The following is an 18,727-nucleotide window of genomic DNA, read 5'->3' on the forward strand; positions in this document are numbered from 1 at the left end:
TTGCGAGGGAACGCAAAAGAAAAAAAATTCCCCATGTCCCCTGGGGGGCTCCGTATGTTAGCATAAAAATAGAATAGAGAAGGATCCCAAAGAAATGGTGCTGCCGCTCCATATTTGATGGGTTGTAAACGACCCATTCGAACACATTTGATCTGTACAGCGCGGAAACGTAAACGATAGGTGAAGAAGCGGCTCGAGTTGAGGGAGTTATGGCAGAGAAGAAAATTAAATGTGGGAGACATCATGAATGAAATGTAAAGAGATGCTTGACTACGGCGTAGGCAGTTTACAGAGAGACAAAAGGTAAATGGAGCAAACATTCACAAAGGAAGTGTCAATGATTCCCATGAGCAATCTTCTGTGTCACGTTGCCCTGAACGAGTTGATGGAGCCGACGCCCCGTTGACGACAAGAACGTTTGCCTCCAACGACAGCTTTGGTGTCTTACAGCAGAAAGAGCAGAAATGAAATCTGGAAACGGTTTAAAAGTACAGTCCTCCATCTCAATAAAAAACCCTCCAGGTTCATGACAACTTCTCATTTCCATGGAGGCAGCAGCAACATAAAACGTAGACGAAAGCACAAACTGAGCTGCTGGTGCAGCACCAAGACAAAACGAAACATGGCCGACGCTCCTACCTTGACCCCTCGAACTCTGAACTCGGCCAGAGCGCGGCTCATCTTGGAGGCGGCCGTGTTCAGGTCCTTCCCGCTGGCGATCACCTTCACCAGCAGCGAGTCGTAGTGAGGCGAGATGATGGCGCCCTGGAAGGCCGACGCGCTGTCCAGACGGATCCCCATGCCCTCGCCGCTCCTGAATACCTGTCAGAGGCCAGTTAGCAACGTTAGACACACATAGACAACATAAGCAAACATGACTGATGACAACTTGGTTCTGATATTCTTTGAGATGGGCACAGCTTTTCCTCAGTGTGACCAAGTAAACCTGATCTGAAGCAAGAACATAAAAACAGCATTTTCTGCACATTTAGCACAATTTTTACGAGTGGAAGGACTAAATTAAGAACAGGTATAAGTTTGAGTAAAATGAACTACCGACATCTTAATTATCTCATAATTTACCGAATGACACTTCATGACAGTCGGAAACGTTCGTGAACGCTCCGTGTTTATGAAGGCGTCACATCAGTGTCACCAAGTTCTGATACTTAAAATGTCTTCCTGTTCCAACATCAAATGTTCAATTTGAAGTTTATTGATCATTGAAAATGTTTCATCGCACTGCTGTTACACTGCCATCATATTAGTTGAAAATGGTCTCAAAACAATATTATTGTTCATCGCAATAACGTGTGGGACAATTTATCATCAGGCCCACAAACTATAAAAATGATCTCACTTTAATTTCTGTCATTTTGGATTCGTTTGTCAGAGCATTCAAGTTAATTTTCAGGACAAACTCTTGCTGCAGCTCTGCCTCTGCTGGTCCGTCGGTTCTTCACTACTTGTGAATTATTATTGAGGTGAAGGAAGAAATCAATCTGTGGGCCAAAAATGGTCTCCGGTGCAAACTTTGGAAGAACAAGACAAGAGTTTTCAAGAAAGCTGACATGGTGTGGAGATTGTATTGGCTGCTGCAGCTGTGTCATGTGACCAGGTGAAGCCTGAAGTAATGGCTTTAGAAAACTGTTGCTATTTGTTCTGCTTCAGTTATTTCAAGATTAATTCATATTGGAAATGAAACATTTTGGCAACGACGGTTTTTACAAGCTAAATTTCCAGTATGGTAAATCCATGACACTTTGCACTATCTGAAAATTTCAAACGGTTTCTGAAAGGGGAGACATTGAGCTTTCCAGCCAATCTCGATTTATTAAGGTAATTTCATTCCCGCCGTAGCAGGAAGCATGTTTTTCTTTGGTTTAATCTGATAAAACACTCTTTTCATAGACGCTAAATTGCAAAAATAACTGCTAGATATTGATATTTCCAGTTGGGTCTTTCCAGAAATGGGCAAAAGTTTTAACTCAAGACATTTAAAGAACTCTGTACAATTAAAATAAGCAAAGGCGGAGATCTGAAACTTCATCTTTAAAGGGTTAAAAAGGTAGAAATATTAGTTTCACTGTACATTTTGAGAATTTGTGCATAACTTCTGCATAAGAATGCATGAAGTGTTTGTCACAACACTGATCAGATGCTATTTTTATCTTCTTAAGGGGACTCTAATGTTTGCACTGCAGGAATGCAAACATCACATCTGTTTTAATCAAACTCCCTTTAGAAGACAATGGCTGCCAGAAATATGAGCAGAGAAATGAGCAAAATGCAGAAAACCTGCAGGAGTTGAGCGAGGAGGAGCAGGAGGAAAGTAGCTGCGTCACTTGGCAGGAGAGCAGAAATGAAGGAGAGAAATGAATGTCCAATACTTCAACATATGGGGGCCCCGGAGGGCTGCGAGCGAAAGATGAGTAGAAATTGTAATTATAACAATGTTGTGCCGCGCTGATGATATGCTGGAAATATCTTCACACAACGTGAGCTGCAGAGAATTATGATGAGAAACGTTTGTCATGAGCTTCATTTTATCTCCCAAATTTGTCACAAAGATTCAAAATTAACTGAAACGTTAAATGCAAACATAAATGCTGCTGTATTCTGTCATAGTTACATTGTGGGGTTGTTTTACTCCTTATGGTGAGACCCCAGTGTTCACAAGATACCTGGAATCTGCAAATACTGATGATCTTCTCTTATACCTGGCCATTTTAGTAGATCAAATATAAAACAGACAGTGGAAACCATCTTAGCAGCAGAAGCTAAATCCTTCACATCTCCAGTGTTTCAGGGACGATGAATGGCGCTTCTGCATTGGCTGCTTTGCTTGGCAGCCAACAGAAAGTTAAGTATTTATGAATTAAAAAGAAGAAAATCCATGAACAGGCAAATTTTCCCTGAATAATTTGAAGTCATAATTCACAAAAAAAAAAAAAAAATCCTTGGATACAGAATCGAGAGGAAATAAGCAGAAAACCTAACTAAATACCAAAAAACAAGAATATAACTGATTTCAGGTGAAGGGAAATTTTCATTCACCTCTTTATATTAACGTGGAAAATGTACAAACTCCTGTAGACGTCTAATAAACAAGAACCAGAGAAATCTAATGTAAAAAAATCGCCAAAGCGTCTGTCCAACATCTAAGCCAACGGCTTATGGAAAACGCTCCATAAAAACGCACCAAAACATTCAAGACCAGTTTTTTTCCCGCAGCGCTGAACTTTGAACCAACAAGGAAGAAACACCCACACCTCCAAATTGCACATACAGGCCTATGGAGAGAGTTCTCAGTCGAAGTCCACATAAAGTTTCAAATCTTCATCGACTTGAGCCACTGCTTCATAACCAACATCTAGAGCGATAACTACTGTTCGTCTCTTCAGAACATTTTTAAATGTCCTGTTAAAGTATTTTTGCCTTCCAAAGACATTGAAGGAGATATTTGTCTGTTCAAATGTGTTTGGTCCTGACTTGTTGAAGATGGAACAAAAGTCGATAGTATTCCCAAATGGAAGTGAAATTATTTTAATACTTTACATCTGAAAGCTGATTTTCTCAACAGACTGCTTGCTCTGTGAACATCACCATATTTCTGCCCTTTAATCCAAAATATACCAGACTTAATGCAATCAGAACCTCCGCCTGAGTTGGACAGCATCTGGATGTGGTTACGAATGTTTTTAGCCAATTTTAGCTTTTCTATGTTGCACTTTAAATTAGTTTGTACATGATAACATTTATATTCTGTTCTAAAATGTCACACGGAGCAATGAAATGAGTAATGCACTTTGCCGAAGTCCGTTTGGATGTGGACTTATCCGAAGAGTGGATTGATGGCGTAAAGGAGGCGGGGCGAAACACCGGGACCCACTGAGCACCAGAACCTCAGCGGGACGTGCATTTATAGGACAAGGTGGAAGTATCAGTCTTCAGGATACCAAGAGTCTTTAGGCTGCACCTGAAATGAAAAATGTTTCCGTTGCCTTGTGAAAGAGAAGCAATGGCAATGTGTTGTCTTGTAAATAAGAACAATTCCACGTTCGTTTTATTCTGCTGCTTAGTGAAAGCAGAGGAATCAGTGTCTGGGTTTCCAAATACAACACAATAGACCGACAGCTTTTTAATTTTCCTCCCAAAACAATGAGATCGTCAGCGCACAGTTTTCACAGGTGGCGTAAAGAAACTGTTTTCACCAGCAGGTGAAACAAAGCTGATAAAAAAGTAGAAAAACATAAAAAAGTCAAAATTTACTCGACTAAGGAGTCGGAATAAAAATCCTTCCTGGACTGGCAGCATTTTCCCAGCAGTCTTTTACCATCAGTATCCAACTCTCGGCGCCCTTTGCTTTCACACTTGTCTTTACTTTTCCTCTCTCCTCATTAGGTGTCCTCTCGGCGTTAGCGGGCTATAAAGCAAACTGCCCTCTGCCCAAGCACTTTAGCACTGCAGGCTAAACAGAAACACCTGAGCAGAGCAGCAGTTAGCGCTGCCTGCAGAGCCGCCGACTGCAGCCAGCGTTTCTGCTACTTCTCCCCCGGGGAAACGGAGGGCGGCATTAAACTTCGCTTACAGTGAAACTGATGCAGCTCTTTGGTTCAGTCACTGTTTAACCCTCAAAGACGTTGGCCGGCTGAAAAGTGGGGTTGATGCTCAAAGAGGGATTTAACGTTTTAATAGAAATAACCAAAAATGGGGCTGCTGCACAACTCATGTGTAACATGTAGAGGAATCAGTCAGCTTCTTAAGTGGGGCTCTAAAGCCGTTATGAGGCAAATCCACTCCTGCAGGACTGCATCAGCAGCTTCACTTTGATGGAACAAATGAGCTCTGATTTCTAAATGAAAAGCTACTGAGCAGCAGCCCAGTTCTTCTCTTTAGACCAGGATCTGAGCTTGTGTACGAGAGCTGCAGAGCAGATTCTGGATAAGAACAACTACACCGAATTTCTCCAAAACTCTTCAATAAAAAGAGTTTTGCATATCGAGGCTTCAGTTGACCCCTTTTTCTTATGCTTTTTTTAAACCACACTTTTTTCTTCCACTAAATTTTCCAGGAATATGGTTGGATGCAGCACAGCTTCTGATGAAGCTTCCCCTCCTCATAGACAGTCAGAGGCTGCTTAATGGTCACTATTTTGTGGCCCAAAACATGTGCATTGTTTTTGAAAACTACATTTTTTATAAGAATTAATTTTTTATCTTTGGGATCAATAAATAACTTTTGAATTTGAATGTCTTCTATAAAATGTTTTCTGTTTCAGTTTTAATCCAAAATACTAAAAATGAACAGAAACATTTAATATATTACTGAGAGTAATAAATCTTTACCACTTTTACATTTAAAAAAATATATGTTTTAATATTTCTTTTTATTTTAATGGATTTCAACAACTATCACCTGGAAGATCAAATATTAAAAACAAAAAGTAACTCCATCTACAACTAATAAAATCCATAAAACCCAAGAATTTTGCACAAATAAAATCCATGATAATCAAAATTAACAAAAAATACTAAATGTTTTTGTAATAAATCTGTAAGTTTTACTTTTTGAATAATTTTACTGATAATTTTTTTTGCTGATATTACACTTTATTTTAGTTGATATTAAACAAATCCCTGCTGAAAGACATTAAAAACAAACTAATTCACAATAACTTCATTTACACGAGTTTGCAAACTAATAAAACCCATAAAAACCATAATTTTAAATCCAAGATTATCAACATAAACAAAAATAAACACCAAATATTATATTCCGTGCAATAAACCTATACAACTTTTACTTTTTGAATAATTTTATTGAAATAATTTAATTTATTTTATATTTGTCTTTATTTTAATGTAAAAGCTGCACAGTAACTCCATCTACATGAGCATGTAAACCCGTAAAACCCATAAAACCCAAACGTTTTGCATAAATAAAATCATGTATTTTTGCAGCGGAAACGTCTGGATCCACCAAAATGAGGGCCAACATTGTGAAAACAGCGCTGCGTGTTCATGTCAGGAGGCTAATGAAATGTGCAGCAAGACAGATGTTTGGCTGTTGCACTTGGCTGAACAAACATATAAATGGGATATGAAGTTAGACAAGAATTCACAACAGTAGCACAGTGGATACTCGGTTATTAGAGCCGCGCAGATGGGATTTGTTTTACAGAAAATAATCACTAAAAAAAGGAGAAAGTATAACCTGGCAGATAACTGGAGGATTTTATTAATTTTCTCTAATTTAAATGCTTCTCTCATTAAAGATAATGTTGTAGCATTTCCATAATGCTAATAAGGAATCAGGGAGTGTTATTGTGCGAGTTTAATATGCACTGACAGGCCACTTTATTAGGTACACCTTGCTAGCACCAGGTTCCGCTTTAATCCTTCGTGGCAGAGATTCAACGAGGTTCTGGAAACGTTCCTCAGAGTCTGGACCAGACTGACATGATGGTAGATTTGTCGGCTGAACGTCTGTGATGTGAATCTCCAGTTCCACCACATCCCAAAGGTTTTCTATTGGACTGAGCTCTGGTGACTGGAGGCCATTTGAATCCAGTGAACTCATTGTTCAAGAAACCAGGCTGAGATGATTTATGCTTTTTGACACGTTATCCTGCTGGAAGTGGCCGTCAGAAGATGGTACTCTGTGGTCATAAAGGAATGGACATGGTCAGCAACAATACTGTGGCATTGACACGGTGATCAGTTGATATCAATGGACCCAACGTGTGCCAGGAAAATATCCCCACACCACTGCACCACCACCAACCTGAACCACTGATGCAAGGCAGGATGGATCCAAGCTTTCATGTTGACGCCAAACTCTGACCCGACCATCCGAACGTCGCAGCAGAAATCGAGACTCGGCAGATTCAACGTTTTTCCAGTCTCCTATTGTCCAATTCTGGTGAGCCTGTAATAATTATAGCCTCAGTTTCCTGCATAGCTGACAGCAGCGGCAACCAGTGTGGTCTTCTGCTGCTGTAGCCCAGCCGCCTCAAGGTGCGACGTGCTGTGTGTTCAGAGATGCTCTTCTGCTCTCCTCGGTTGTAACGATTGGTTATCTGAGTTACTGTTCTATCAGCTCCAACCAGTCTGGCCGTTCTCCTCTGACCTCTGGCCAACAGAACTGCCGCTGACTGGATATTTTATCTTTTCAGACCATTCTCTGAGAACTCTGGAGACGGTTGTGCGTGAAAATCCCAGTAGCTCAGTAGCTGCTGAAATACTCATACCAACCACCACGCCACGTTCGAAGCGTCTAAAATCACTTTTCTTCCTCGTTCTGATGCTCTGAACTGCAGCAGATCGTCTGCATGCCTACATGCATCGAGCTGCTGCCACGCGATTGGCTGATTCAACATCTGCATTAATGAGCAGTTGGACTGGTGTACCTAATAAAGTGGCCGGTGAGTGTATGTGAATAATGGGGTTTAGCCGTGGGGCAAACAAAAACAAAAATGGTGCTACAGTGAATCCACAATACTTGAATCTAATTTTCCCAAGACTGTCTGAGCGGCTGCAGATCTGGCAGCCAGAAACAGAAGAGCTCCCGTACCGACCGAACTGAAGGGGAAGTCAAGTACCGCGTTAATAATTCAAGTCAAGGTGATGGCTTCTTTCAGCCCAGGGCACTGTCAAACAGGAAAAATCACACTTCCCTGCTCCTACACTCCCACCATGTCATTGTTTCTGTCTTACCTCTTTCTTCATTGTCTCCAGGGAGTCAGAGGCACAAATAATTTAAGTAGTGTGGTGGTTTGACACACATACTGAAGCAACTCCACGCATCAGGCACTCAGAGACGCTGGAGCCCGGATCTTTGTCCCGCTCTATTTTGACGGGAGCTTTTAATCAGTAGATGCCCACAAACACAAACTTTGCAGCTTCGTATTAAATCCGTCTGATAGTCTTTCCACACTCTGTCAGTTTATCCAGCTGTAAACTTTCACTCTGCTGCCTATTCTTCAACATCAACAGCACATTTTTCTGCATTTCCTTCCAGTTTCTTGTCAGAAAGCAGCAGTCTCCAACCCCTCCATCCGTTTCCTGAATGCTTCCATCACTGAAACTCCTCAGTCCCTCTGCAGCACAGGTCAACAGCGCGTTCCTCTGACTTTGAATGAGAAAAATGTTGCTCCATCATGGGTTCATTACAAATCACTCACCACTACTGCAGTCTTTAAAAAAAACACCAAATGTAGCAGCTCTGGATTCAGGGTGGATTACAGCGAACCGGGTCAGAGTAGTTACCGTCAGCGGCTAAATGGGAAAAACTCTGAGCAAAATGGTAAAAATAAATGGATGGGAGGAGGAGGGAGGCCATTTCTGTTAATGTGCTGACGTATGACCAGACGTCGTCATAAAAACACTCTAGTTTCATTACATCCATAACTGGAGCTAAAAGTCAGCCCGAGTCAAAGTGACACATTTGGTAGCACCGGGCTTCTTCTTTTAATAAACCTTGAAATACAACAGAAAACAAGAAAACAGAACATAAAGTTGTGTCAATCTAGTTATTATAGTCTGAATAGAGAATTAAAATAAAGAGGGCGTTTATCATATCGTTTATCATTTATCGTGATAAATTTCTTAGCTTTATAAGAATTCTGATTTATTGTTGTCAGCATAAATCAAAGTTAATGTTTAAAACCCCCCAAAACTTTCTGTATTGTCAGAATTGTTACTTTGTGTCATTTTTCCAATGTTTGTTCAATGAGTATCAATAAATATCAATAAATTCAGTTAATGTGCAAAGTTTAGTGATATAAATCAAACTTCTTTATACGACTGGTGTCCTAAAGACGTGAATCACGAATGGATTTGTTTTCATGAACGGTATTTGTATTGATTAAATAAATACCTTTATTATTTATTGATGTGTCATGCAGTGGCAGCTAAACAGTAACCTAGAAAATAAATGTTTTTTATCGTCACTTTTATCGCCGTTTCAATAATACCACAAAATACTGTGATAAGTCTCTGCACTCGTATGCAGAAGCTGGACTGTAACCATAGTAACGGGCCGCTTGGCCCCGCCCCTCTCTGCTCCTATCAATCACACACCCCGGATTATTTGAACTTGACTCACCCTGCAGTTACAACAAGCAACACAATGGAGCTGGAAGCTAAAACAAAGGAATTACACTATTAACCCTTTCATGCATGAATTATGATCCTTTGTGTCAGGATTTTTTTTATTCTTTTTTTATTTTTTTTATTTTCTTAAGGCGTCTACAGTAGAAGAAGGGACCGGGTCGGTTGGCATGTTGTTTTGTCTGTCGGCCATATTGGATCTAACAAAAATAATTTCTTGCATTTGCAGCTGATGGCCAGTAGTTGATAGTGTATTTTATGATGCATTAGTGTCCACTTTAGTGGTCTGTGTGCACTTATAACATAAAAATCAACAAGAAGGTCACTGCAGTGGACAGCTGTTCACTGCAGTGACTACTATGCATGAAAGGGTTAATCCAGCAGAGAGCAAAGTAACACCTGAAAGTCTTTTAAACTGGAAGCAAACGACAAAAAGTCCCACAATGTTTTTGTGAACTCCAGCAAATATGGCAGATTCCTTTCCTATGTTGGGTTTACTTAGTTATTTAGTCATGTTTAATCAGTTTAGATGTTTAATCCCGAGCTAAGCTAATTACTTTAATAGAAGAAAAGTCTTATGGTAGTCTGTAATACTAGCAGTACAGTAATGTCTTATGTCTAAACAGAAAGTACAAAGGTGCAGCTTTGATCTCCACACAGGTTTTTATCCATCATTGGTTTCAATGTAGTAGATTTTCACCTATTTTTAGTTGGAACTCAACGTTATTTTACAGAAAAGCTGCGCCTTGACTGATTTTTCCTTTGAAAACATCTAAAATATTCTTAAGAAAACTCAGCTTGGGAAACTGAAACACCCAGATCAGTCAAACCTTTGGGTGAGGAACACTAGGTCAAACTGGCTGCCATCTTAAATATATAAATACCTGTGAAAAATCTCACTGCAGCATCACAGCCATTATAATTGTTCTGAGTGTTAAAACTCTTTATAGGCTGACAGGCAGCAACATTTCCAAAGTCAGTGGTGTCTTTTCTTCTTTGCATCATTTTAAGATTTATATCCTGCAGAGAAAAACAGCTAAAACTCCTGCTTTAATAGAGCCAGTAAGACGGTTTATTAACTAAACCCGCCAGATCAGCCGTAATTTACTCCAAGTTCCTCTGGAAGCAGCAAGCGTGAGCTTCCATATTTCAGTGTTTTTACACGCTGCTGAGCCATTTTAGTTTTGTTTTTAACTTGCGTTTTTAATCTTGTACTTGAAGATAGATGTAAATAATTTTAGAGTTCAGTAAAAACCAAATTACACTCAGCAGAACTGTACTGTATTCTGCAATTCTGACTTGGGCATTAAAGCAAATAAAACTTAAGCAAAATTAGGTTTACTTGTGCCGTTTTGAGTCGATTGAACTGGAGAAATTCAACATTTTTAGGTAAATCACATTCTGAACCGTTCGTCTCCCAAACTTTCTGATCTTTTTACCAAACCGTGTCTCCTGCTGCTACCAAGTTTCACTTTGTCCTTTGTCGGATTCGCTGCTAATATAGCAACACACGGCACATGTCTGAAGTGGATGTATAGAGAAAAAGGAAAAACGCATTTCGAGCAAGCTGTGCATCAGCAGAAGAAGAAAAAAAACAGCAGACAAAAACTGACGGCAGTATCTGAGCTCCAACTGATATTGTACCAATTAGAGGAGGAGAGGAGCAGATGGAGCAGCAGAGCTACAGAAAGTTAAGGAGTAATAAGGAGGAAGAGACAGAATGACAGAGAGGCAGGGAGATGGGAATATAAGTGCAATTTTAATGGTTAAAGTCTACCTGTGAGGGCAAATCAAAGCTCAGGAAGCGGCTAAAGGTTTGGAGAAATGTTAGGAGAGTCAGAAGAGACAAAAAAGAGATAAAAATGTGTTTTCTTATAATTGTTTTGAGCTATCAAAACACGCAGGATTTATTATCTGTAGGTGTTTTTTTCATACAAAAGCCAAGGTTAAAAGGTTTTTGACATTAGAAATGCATAAAAAGTTTGAGCTGCAGAGCCATTTGTGACTGCAAACTGATATTTCAGGGACACTTTAGACAGAAGCAGCAAAGTAAGTCATCAATGGAAGATTTTTCTCAAATATTTTGTCACAACCACCATTATAATGTCTAGTTTTGACATATTCACACTTACAAAAACTGCTGTTGTCTTTAACAGGGACAGTAATACTGCCAGGAAAAAGTATTTACATCTCAGCAGTTCCCCTGTAAACGTAAGTCCCAGTCGCCACCAAGTGTTTGGTGGTAGGCGTTTTACATCGCAGTGGAGGCGGCTCGTCTTTGCACAGCTGCTTTTATTCAACCACACAGGAAAACCGACTGAGTCAGATGATTCTCCTAATGCAAAACAAAAGCTTCTTGAGCCAGAATCAAACGTATTCCTTCAAGCTGAATTCATGGCTGCATGATGGATCATCCCAGGCCTGGAGCAGCAGAGCAGCTACTGACCATCACCCAACAGGTTGGTCTTGTTAATCATTAAGATGTTTTTTGGTAAATGTGAGGTGGGGCTGAAGCAGAAAACCTGACTGCATCTAAACCCCGCAGTGCTTCAGATGTTCTGGGTTCTGCTTTCACTGACTGGATTTAACAGGAAGGGAGCTAAAGCCGTCATCCGAGAGTCAAAGTTTAGTTTCTGAGCTGCTCTGAACTTCGGTACAAGCCCTGATTACACAGATGAATGCTACATTTTCATAGTTTTATGGAAAAATGTGCAGTACGTATGCCGGGCCAACGGGCGGCGCTGTAACGCTGCCACAGAACGATGCAAAAAAATGTTTGAGTGAAGCTCATGCAGGTTACAGAGTGAGATGGAGCCAACATGTCATCGTTTCAGAAAAAGACTATGTACCAGTGGCGCAACTGCACATTATTGCGAAAACATAAATCGGCGCGTCGCCCCCTCCAGATGGGGTTTTGGCGCCCCCTCTGGTGCTGCGCCCCTATGCGTTGCATACGCTGCATACCCACTTTTTGCGCCTCTGCTATGTACATACGGAAACACAAAACCATCATTTTAAAACTTCTCCACCCTCCAAATGACGGTTTCTGGTCCCCAGAAACACCGGATCCGTTTGGGCGAACAGCCTGAAAACCTTTACAGATTCACCTGACGTAGCCTCCGTGTGGATGGATGAGGCGCTTTACAAACTTCTAACACCTGGAAAAGGTCCTGAAAAATCAAAAGCTTCATGCAGTCAATTTTTGTTGTTGATTTTGTTTTGGTGCTTTTTGTGCTTCCAGTACTGACGGTTATCGATTTTAGGACATTTTATATAGATTCTCAGATGTAGGAAATGAAAATCATGATTATTATCCGATTAAATTTTTTGGCGACTCTTAGATTCAAAAATGAATCTTGGACACTCACGAGTTTATATTAGACTATTTTAGATGTGCTCTACAGAACAATTAAAACAATTAGCAAAATAACATTTGTTGAGTCAGAATAATTTGTAATATCAGAATTGACCCGTTTCACAACCATCAACCTCTTTTACAAATAAATGTGTAGATAAGTCGACTGTATTCTTTAATGCAAAGTTTTACAAAAATATAATTTCAATTTTAAGTCATCTAGTCTGAACTAATTTGAGATTAATATATAAATATATACACAAAGGTGTTTAAAACCACATTAGTTTATCCAGCGCCTCTAATAAAAGAGCAACTTAAAAACTGTTGGGGAAACAAAAAAAAGTGTAGTCAGAGAAATGAAAGAAAAATATTTTATTTTTTTGCCATTTCGAACCAGGCATGAGGGGAAACAGTCACCTTTCGTCATTATCATAAATAAAAATACAAACACACTCTTTGAAAACCAGTGCATTAGCCTGAATATACATGTAAGAGAAAAGCCTTGATACCTGCCTTTAGCAGAGGGACACGCCGACAAAACAAAAGCAGAGCAGCGTGGAGCCCTGTTGGTTTTCTGAGAGTGAATGTAATTAGTTTTACTCCACATATGGAGGGCAGCCTGTGTGAAAGGAGCTTATTTATCCCAGAGTCTGCAGAGAATTCAAACATTAGAGGTTATCTGTGCAGCCAAGGGCAGTTTATACAGTCTGGACATTAATTTACTCACAACATTTGCTGGGCTCATTCTGACAATCAAAAGATTGAGGCAGCGTTAAATAAACTACAAGATGAAGGATAAAATGTTTATACAATAACTGCTGTGTGGTTTTTGCACCAATGCATGTTTATTAATCTGTTATTAATGCATGTTATTAATGCATGTTATTAATGCATGTTATTAATGCATGTTATTAATGCATGTTTCGTCTTCAAGAATCATTCAGTTTACTCCTAAACCTGACGTGAAACACTTGGACGTTTCTGACCTAAGAGATGAGCTATTATTTTTATTATTTTATGATAACCTAGTTCCTCTTGTCCCCCACATGTTCCTGTACCTCAGCTGTCTGAAAGTAACATGTTATGTTTTCAGATGCATCAAACAATTAAAAAGATGCTTTAGATTTAAAAAACTCAAACTGTGTGGATTTCCACAGTAAATTTGAAAGGTACGTTTCTAAACTTTTTGACCACCACACTTTGGAGATAAAAATTTACTATTGAATGACATTTATTTCTGTTAATGTTAATTCTGTTCATTTTTGTTAAAATTCAAATATAAATTAACAAAATTAAAAGAAAATCTTATGTTTTGAAGATTCTCTAACGCACCCTGTACTCATTATTATTCTGAGAACAAAAATCCTCAATTTCAGAGACATTTAAAATGTCAGACCACCTTTACGTCAATTACACAAATCAATAATGTATCAGGAATAATATTTATTACACCGAACAAATCAGTTTGTGTTAAGATAAATGACCATCCTGTTCAAATTAAATGCCTCAGCATAATAAAATTACTTGACTTTCAGTAAGGAGATTTTTCTCCCAAATATTCAAACAAGACATTTCAAGAACTTTATACAAAAGTCAAGCACTTCCCAGGCCTTGAATACATCTTCAAATTTGAGCATTTTCAATTATTTAACGAACAAAAAAACAGATCTGCAAAGGTTTAGTGCTGCATTTTTTTAAGGGTTGTGGTTTGAGTCCAACATTTTGAACTCTGCTCAGGTTTTGCTTCTCTTCTGTTTGAGGTTTAGTTTTGTGTGCCGTCGGCTCCTCCTTTAGTTTTGTCTTGTGTTCATTAGTAAAGCAGCGTTGATCCCATCCTGGTCTGCAGAGGTTTCTCTGGACCCCTGTGGTTTCACACAGACGACTTGCTGACGACTTAACGGCGAAGCATCCAGGCTGTAAATGTCACCGATGACCGCGCTCACACCTGCTATTACAACGCATCTCATGAGTTTAATTTAGAGCTTCCCCACTTGCGATCGAATTATCCTGGGAGGAAGGCGTGGAGGATAGTTGGTGACCTTTGCAGATGGACTCTATTGCCTGTGGCTGCATGAGACACGTACTCAAAGCTCGCCTGCAATCCACATCACAACCAACCCACCTATATCAAGTCTCCACATTTCCCTTCAATGTCTAATTCATTTATAGTCTACAGCTTCTTTTCATCCCAGTATGAGCCTCCTGCCTCCCACTCTGTGCCTCCCCAAAGGCATCCCGGGCTTATTTTTGCTTCTTAAATCATTCAAACCCTAAATGTTGCTCTCCCCCATCGTTCTTTTGTACTCCTCCTCTCAGCACTCCAGAACAACAGCTGTGCAATTCCACTGCGAGGCACCAAGTACATCTGCAGGTGCAGGCCCTTGGAGCAACATCACCGTCCCACTCAGACTCTCACCGCAGCTCCTTGTTGCCTTTCATCTGGAGAGGCGACTGCATTAGCCTCTCTATCCTTCCAGAGCATGAAGACTGCTTAATGATCCAAACGAGCAGCAGAGGATCTCTTCTGCTTCTCAACTTTTCCACACTTCCAACGCTTGTTGACTTTTCTTCAATTATTTCCCGTTTTGCCCCGCCTTTGCTCCTCCTCGAAGCTCGTTACCCGGTTTCTCACGTCTCCTCGTTCATTTTTCCATCTCCCTGTGCTCCTCACACCTGTCGCTGCCTCATTTCTCAAATATCACAGTTTTCACCTTCGTTTTTATTCCCCGGAAATCATCTCTGTTAAAAATCTACTTCCAGTGCCTTGTCTATCTTCCACCCATCTGCTATGAGCGTTAGCCAAACAGAACAACACACACACACACACACACTGAGAAATACTGGTGCACAGACACCTGCTGGCCACCCACACAATGCTGCAGTCGGCCTCATATCTAATGTAGTATTAAACATCAGTACAACCATTAGAGTCGGTGGCAACCAGATGTCTGTGACAGCAGAACAAGCTGTTTGGGGCTTTGGAGATAGGAGGAAGTGACAAACAAGCAAATAATCTGATGTACAAGCTGCCGGGAGCTGGATGGACGTCCAGCTCTTCTTAGAGGCCCGTCTAAGAAGAGAGGCGGACGCTAACCAGACGCCGCCTGTTTTCGCTCCCATATTAAGATGTTTGCATCGAAGGAATACAAACTTTAGGTTCTCATTTTGTCTTGTCATAAGCAAAAACGTGAAACGTGACTAAAAGCTATTCACAAAAAACTCACCTATTAGTGGATTCTTTTTTTATATTTGAAACAAACTGAGAAGCTGAAATACCTAAATTTAATACTAAAACAGCCAATCCAGGAGCACCATTTACTTAGTTTAGAGCAAATTGGCTGCAAGAAAGAGTGGATGTTGTTTTCTACTGTAGTGCTAAGGTGATTTTTACAGTGCATTAATGCAAATTAAGGCATATTTGGTGTGTAAACTATTAAAGTAGGGAGCTGTTAAGTGTTTTTAAAAGGTGGGGATGTCAATTGTTCACAATGAATGACAGAATCGACAGCATAATGCCAACATCAGCACAGTTCACAGTGTGGATGCTGGTGCAGGCGTTGATTTTTAAAAAATTTAATAAATAAAAGCAATTCTGCAAAGGTTGGGGTAAAATTTCTCTCCAGAGAAATCTAAAACTTGCTGCTTTTTAACAAAAATGCTTGATAGCAGATGTTACCAATTGATATTTTCTTCCTCCCTAAAAAAAAAAAAAAAAAAAAAAAAAAAAAAACATTTTTTGTATTTTTCCACACGTTATCTTTGCTGGACAGTAAATCTGATCTGAAACAAAATAACTAGAAGTTACCATGAAACAGCAAACACTAAGCATAGCACAGTTATTCTTAATCTAGATGCTAATCTCAAATTAGGACCATAAAACAAATTGTTGAAGATATTGATCGAATCCCACTGGAGACGGCTGCGGTTAAGACGTGACTGAGATAAAATCAGAGGAAATACTTTCTATGTTTTGAAGAAGTTGAGTTGCATTTAAAAACATTTAATTTTGCTCACCAGACCTTCATCTGACTCAGCCCTGTGGCTCATCTGAACTCTTTCTGCTGCTGCATCAGCCTAAAGTTCAAACCGTCGTTCATCTTTGGTCAGCAAAGATGAACGAACACCTTCCTGAGCGCTTCCCCGTTCGATCCGCCAGCCACGCGCCGAACTGACGGGGCCATTCCTGTGCAGCAGCTCGGGTTCAAAGGTCACGCCTCCTTCACTCCACACCTCACTTAAAACTGTATCCAATTCATCAGCTGCTATTTCCATTAGTTTTTACTATAAAGCTTTGTAGTTAATTAAAATGGAATCAATTAAGTCAAAATTGTTAACGTTTAAAAATCATACGTGACTTTATATATACTTAATATTTTTTCCTCAACTTTAAGTAATTCACTCCTATTTTAATAAAGTTAATACATTTATTTTTTCTATATGCAGTCAAGGTAAAAAGAAAATCATTTTAAACTTCATAGTTTGATATTTTCTTAACATTTATGGAGATTTTGGTTTGCAGTTTTTGCAAAAATTTATGTTTTCTAAATTTGCTGTTTTTAATTTTTTTTTTTTTACTTTATTAGCAGATAAAGGCCAATTCCTTTTTTTGGTTGTACTTTCTTTTCACCACATCTAACAAAGTTAAAGAGTTTCTGCTTAGTCCCACTTTCAGAATTACGCAACATGTTACTGAACATTAAGTTTTGGAAATGCCTGCATGTCATTATCCCTCATTAAATCTGCTTCAAGTGATTCTGATTGAAATCCAAAATACAGCAACAGCTGCAGATGCGAGCGGATTGTCCGCCTCTCTGATTTGTAATCAAGAACACTAATTCATCTCCTGCTTTACTTTTACAATCACGAAGCGGCCGAAGGGATGTCCAGCACGAAGCGTGGCTCAAACTTTGTTCCAGAAGTTGGATGGGGAATAAAACACGAGCCTGTTTGTGCATTTTATCTGGCATTAGACGTAGAAGACACAGCTCACTATATGCAATCAGAACCGGCAGCCGCAGCATCGAGGACACGAGTCTCATCCGTCCTGAATCGATGCAAATGTTCTGCATGTAAACATTTCAATCAATGTGACGTAATTTCGCTGAAACTCAGACTCCGGTCTTCATCCTGTTGTCTGTTCATCCCTCTGATTTCAACTTGGCTGAATGAATAACACCAACATCCTGTCTTTAAATAGATGGACCTGACACTTTTGCCATCTGGAAACGACTTCCTCGCTTTATTCACCTCGAAACGAGTCTGATGAATTACAGCCGACAAGAGGCACCGCCGACACGACGACGAGAGATCCGACTGCAACTGTTTCATCTCCATTTGGACGTCAGAAAGAGCAAAAAACAAGACCTCTGTTTTGATTTTATCGATTAGTTTCTGGTCCGTCTGATGAACTTTTCTCCGTTTTCTTTAGTAGGTTTCCACAAACCGGAAGGTAAAGCAATAAATTACCTTCTCAAAGTCAGAAACGTTTAAATTAAAATAAAATCGGGCTACATTCATACAGGGCTACGGTTCTGAATTTTTGCTGGAATTTTTTTTATTTAAGTTTTTAATAAAAGTACATTTTTAATTATTTTTCAATAAAAAATATATTGTTTATGTAGTTCATGCTACTAATTAAATGTCAGGTTTCTGTCTCATATTTGTACGGCATTAAAGGACCTGAAACTTTTGTTTTTCCTCTGAAAGCTCTGGTTTGCACAATAAATGCCATGTGGGTGAAGTTTTATGGATGATACTCTGATGTCCCATTCTCCTGAAGGCAGCACAGAGCTGCACCACCAGAAACAGAAACACTGAAGAGAAGAAGAGTTATGATTAATGTAGTTACAGTTCTATCCATGTTTTAATGCTGCAGAGCTCAGTTGGTTTGCAAATAGATCAAAGTTTAAACTGGCATGTTGTTCATCTTTTATCTGCTCATTTTGTGGAATATTTAACTAGAAAATGGCACAAAATAAGAATATTTTTCCATTGATTGGCTGCTGTTAGGCCTACCAATTTTAACTTGAATGTTCATTGCATTTTTCGTAGACGCCTGTGAAAATAATTTCTATTCCCATGGCTTTTTTGTTGTCTGGGAAATTATTTTTGATGATAAATACAGAAACAAGCATAAAAATCAAAACATCTACAATAGTGATAGTAATATTAATGATAAAATAATGGTCAGTGCAAAGTAGCCTGCACATTGTTTGGTGGGGCGGTGAGGGACTTGAATAAGGGCTGGGGGGGCGCTGGC

General features: G+C 39.5%; 1 protein-coding gene across 1 annotated transcript in view; it reads right to left on the reverse strand.

The window, feature by feature from the left end:
- Positions 1 to 522: 522 nt before the first annotated feature.
- The window catches only part of LOC103154086 (pyruvate carboxylase, mitochondrial-like), a 192,055-nt gene continuing 173,850 nt past the window's right edge, over positions 523 to 18,727 (reverse strand). Inside the window, exon 12 of the mRNA XM_007575244.2 lies at positions 523 to 822. Within this exon, the coding sequence (XP_007575306.2) occupies positions 538 to 822 (285 nt within the window). The 3' untranslated portion in view covers positions 523 to 537. The remainder of the gene's footprint in view (positions 823 to 18,727) is intronic.

Source organism: Poecilia formosa, unplaced genomic scaffold (assembly GCF_000485575.1).
Source record: "Poecilia formosa unplaced genomic scaffold, Poecilia_formosa-5.1.2 Scaffold373, whole genome shotgun sequence".
NCBI classification, from domain to species: domain Eukaryota; kingdom Metazoa; phylum Chordata; class Actinopteri; order Cyprinodontiformes; family Poeciliidae; genus Poecilia; species Poecilia formosa.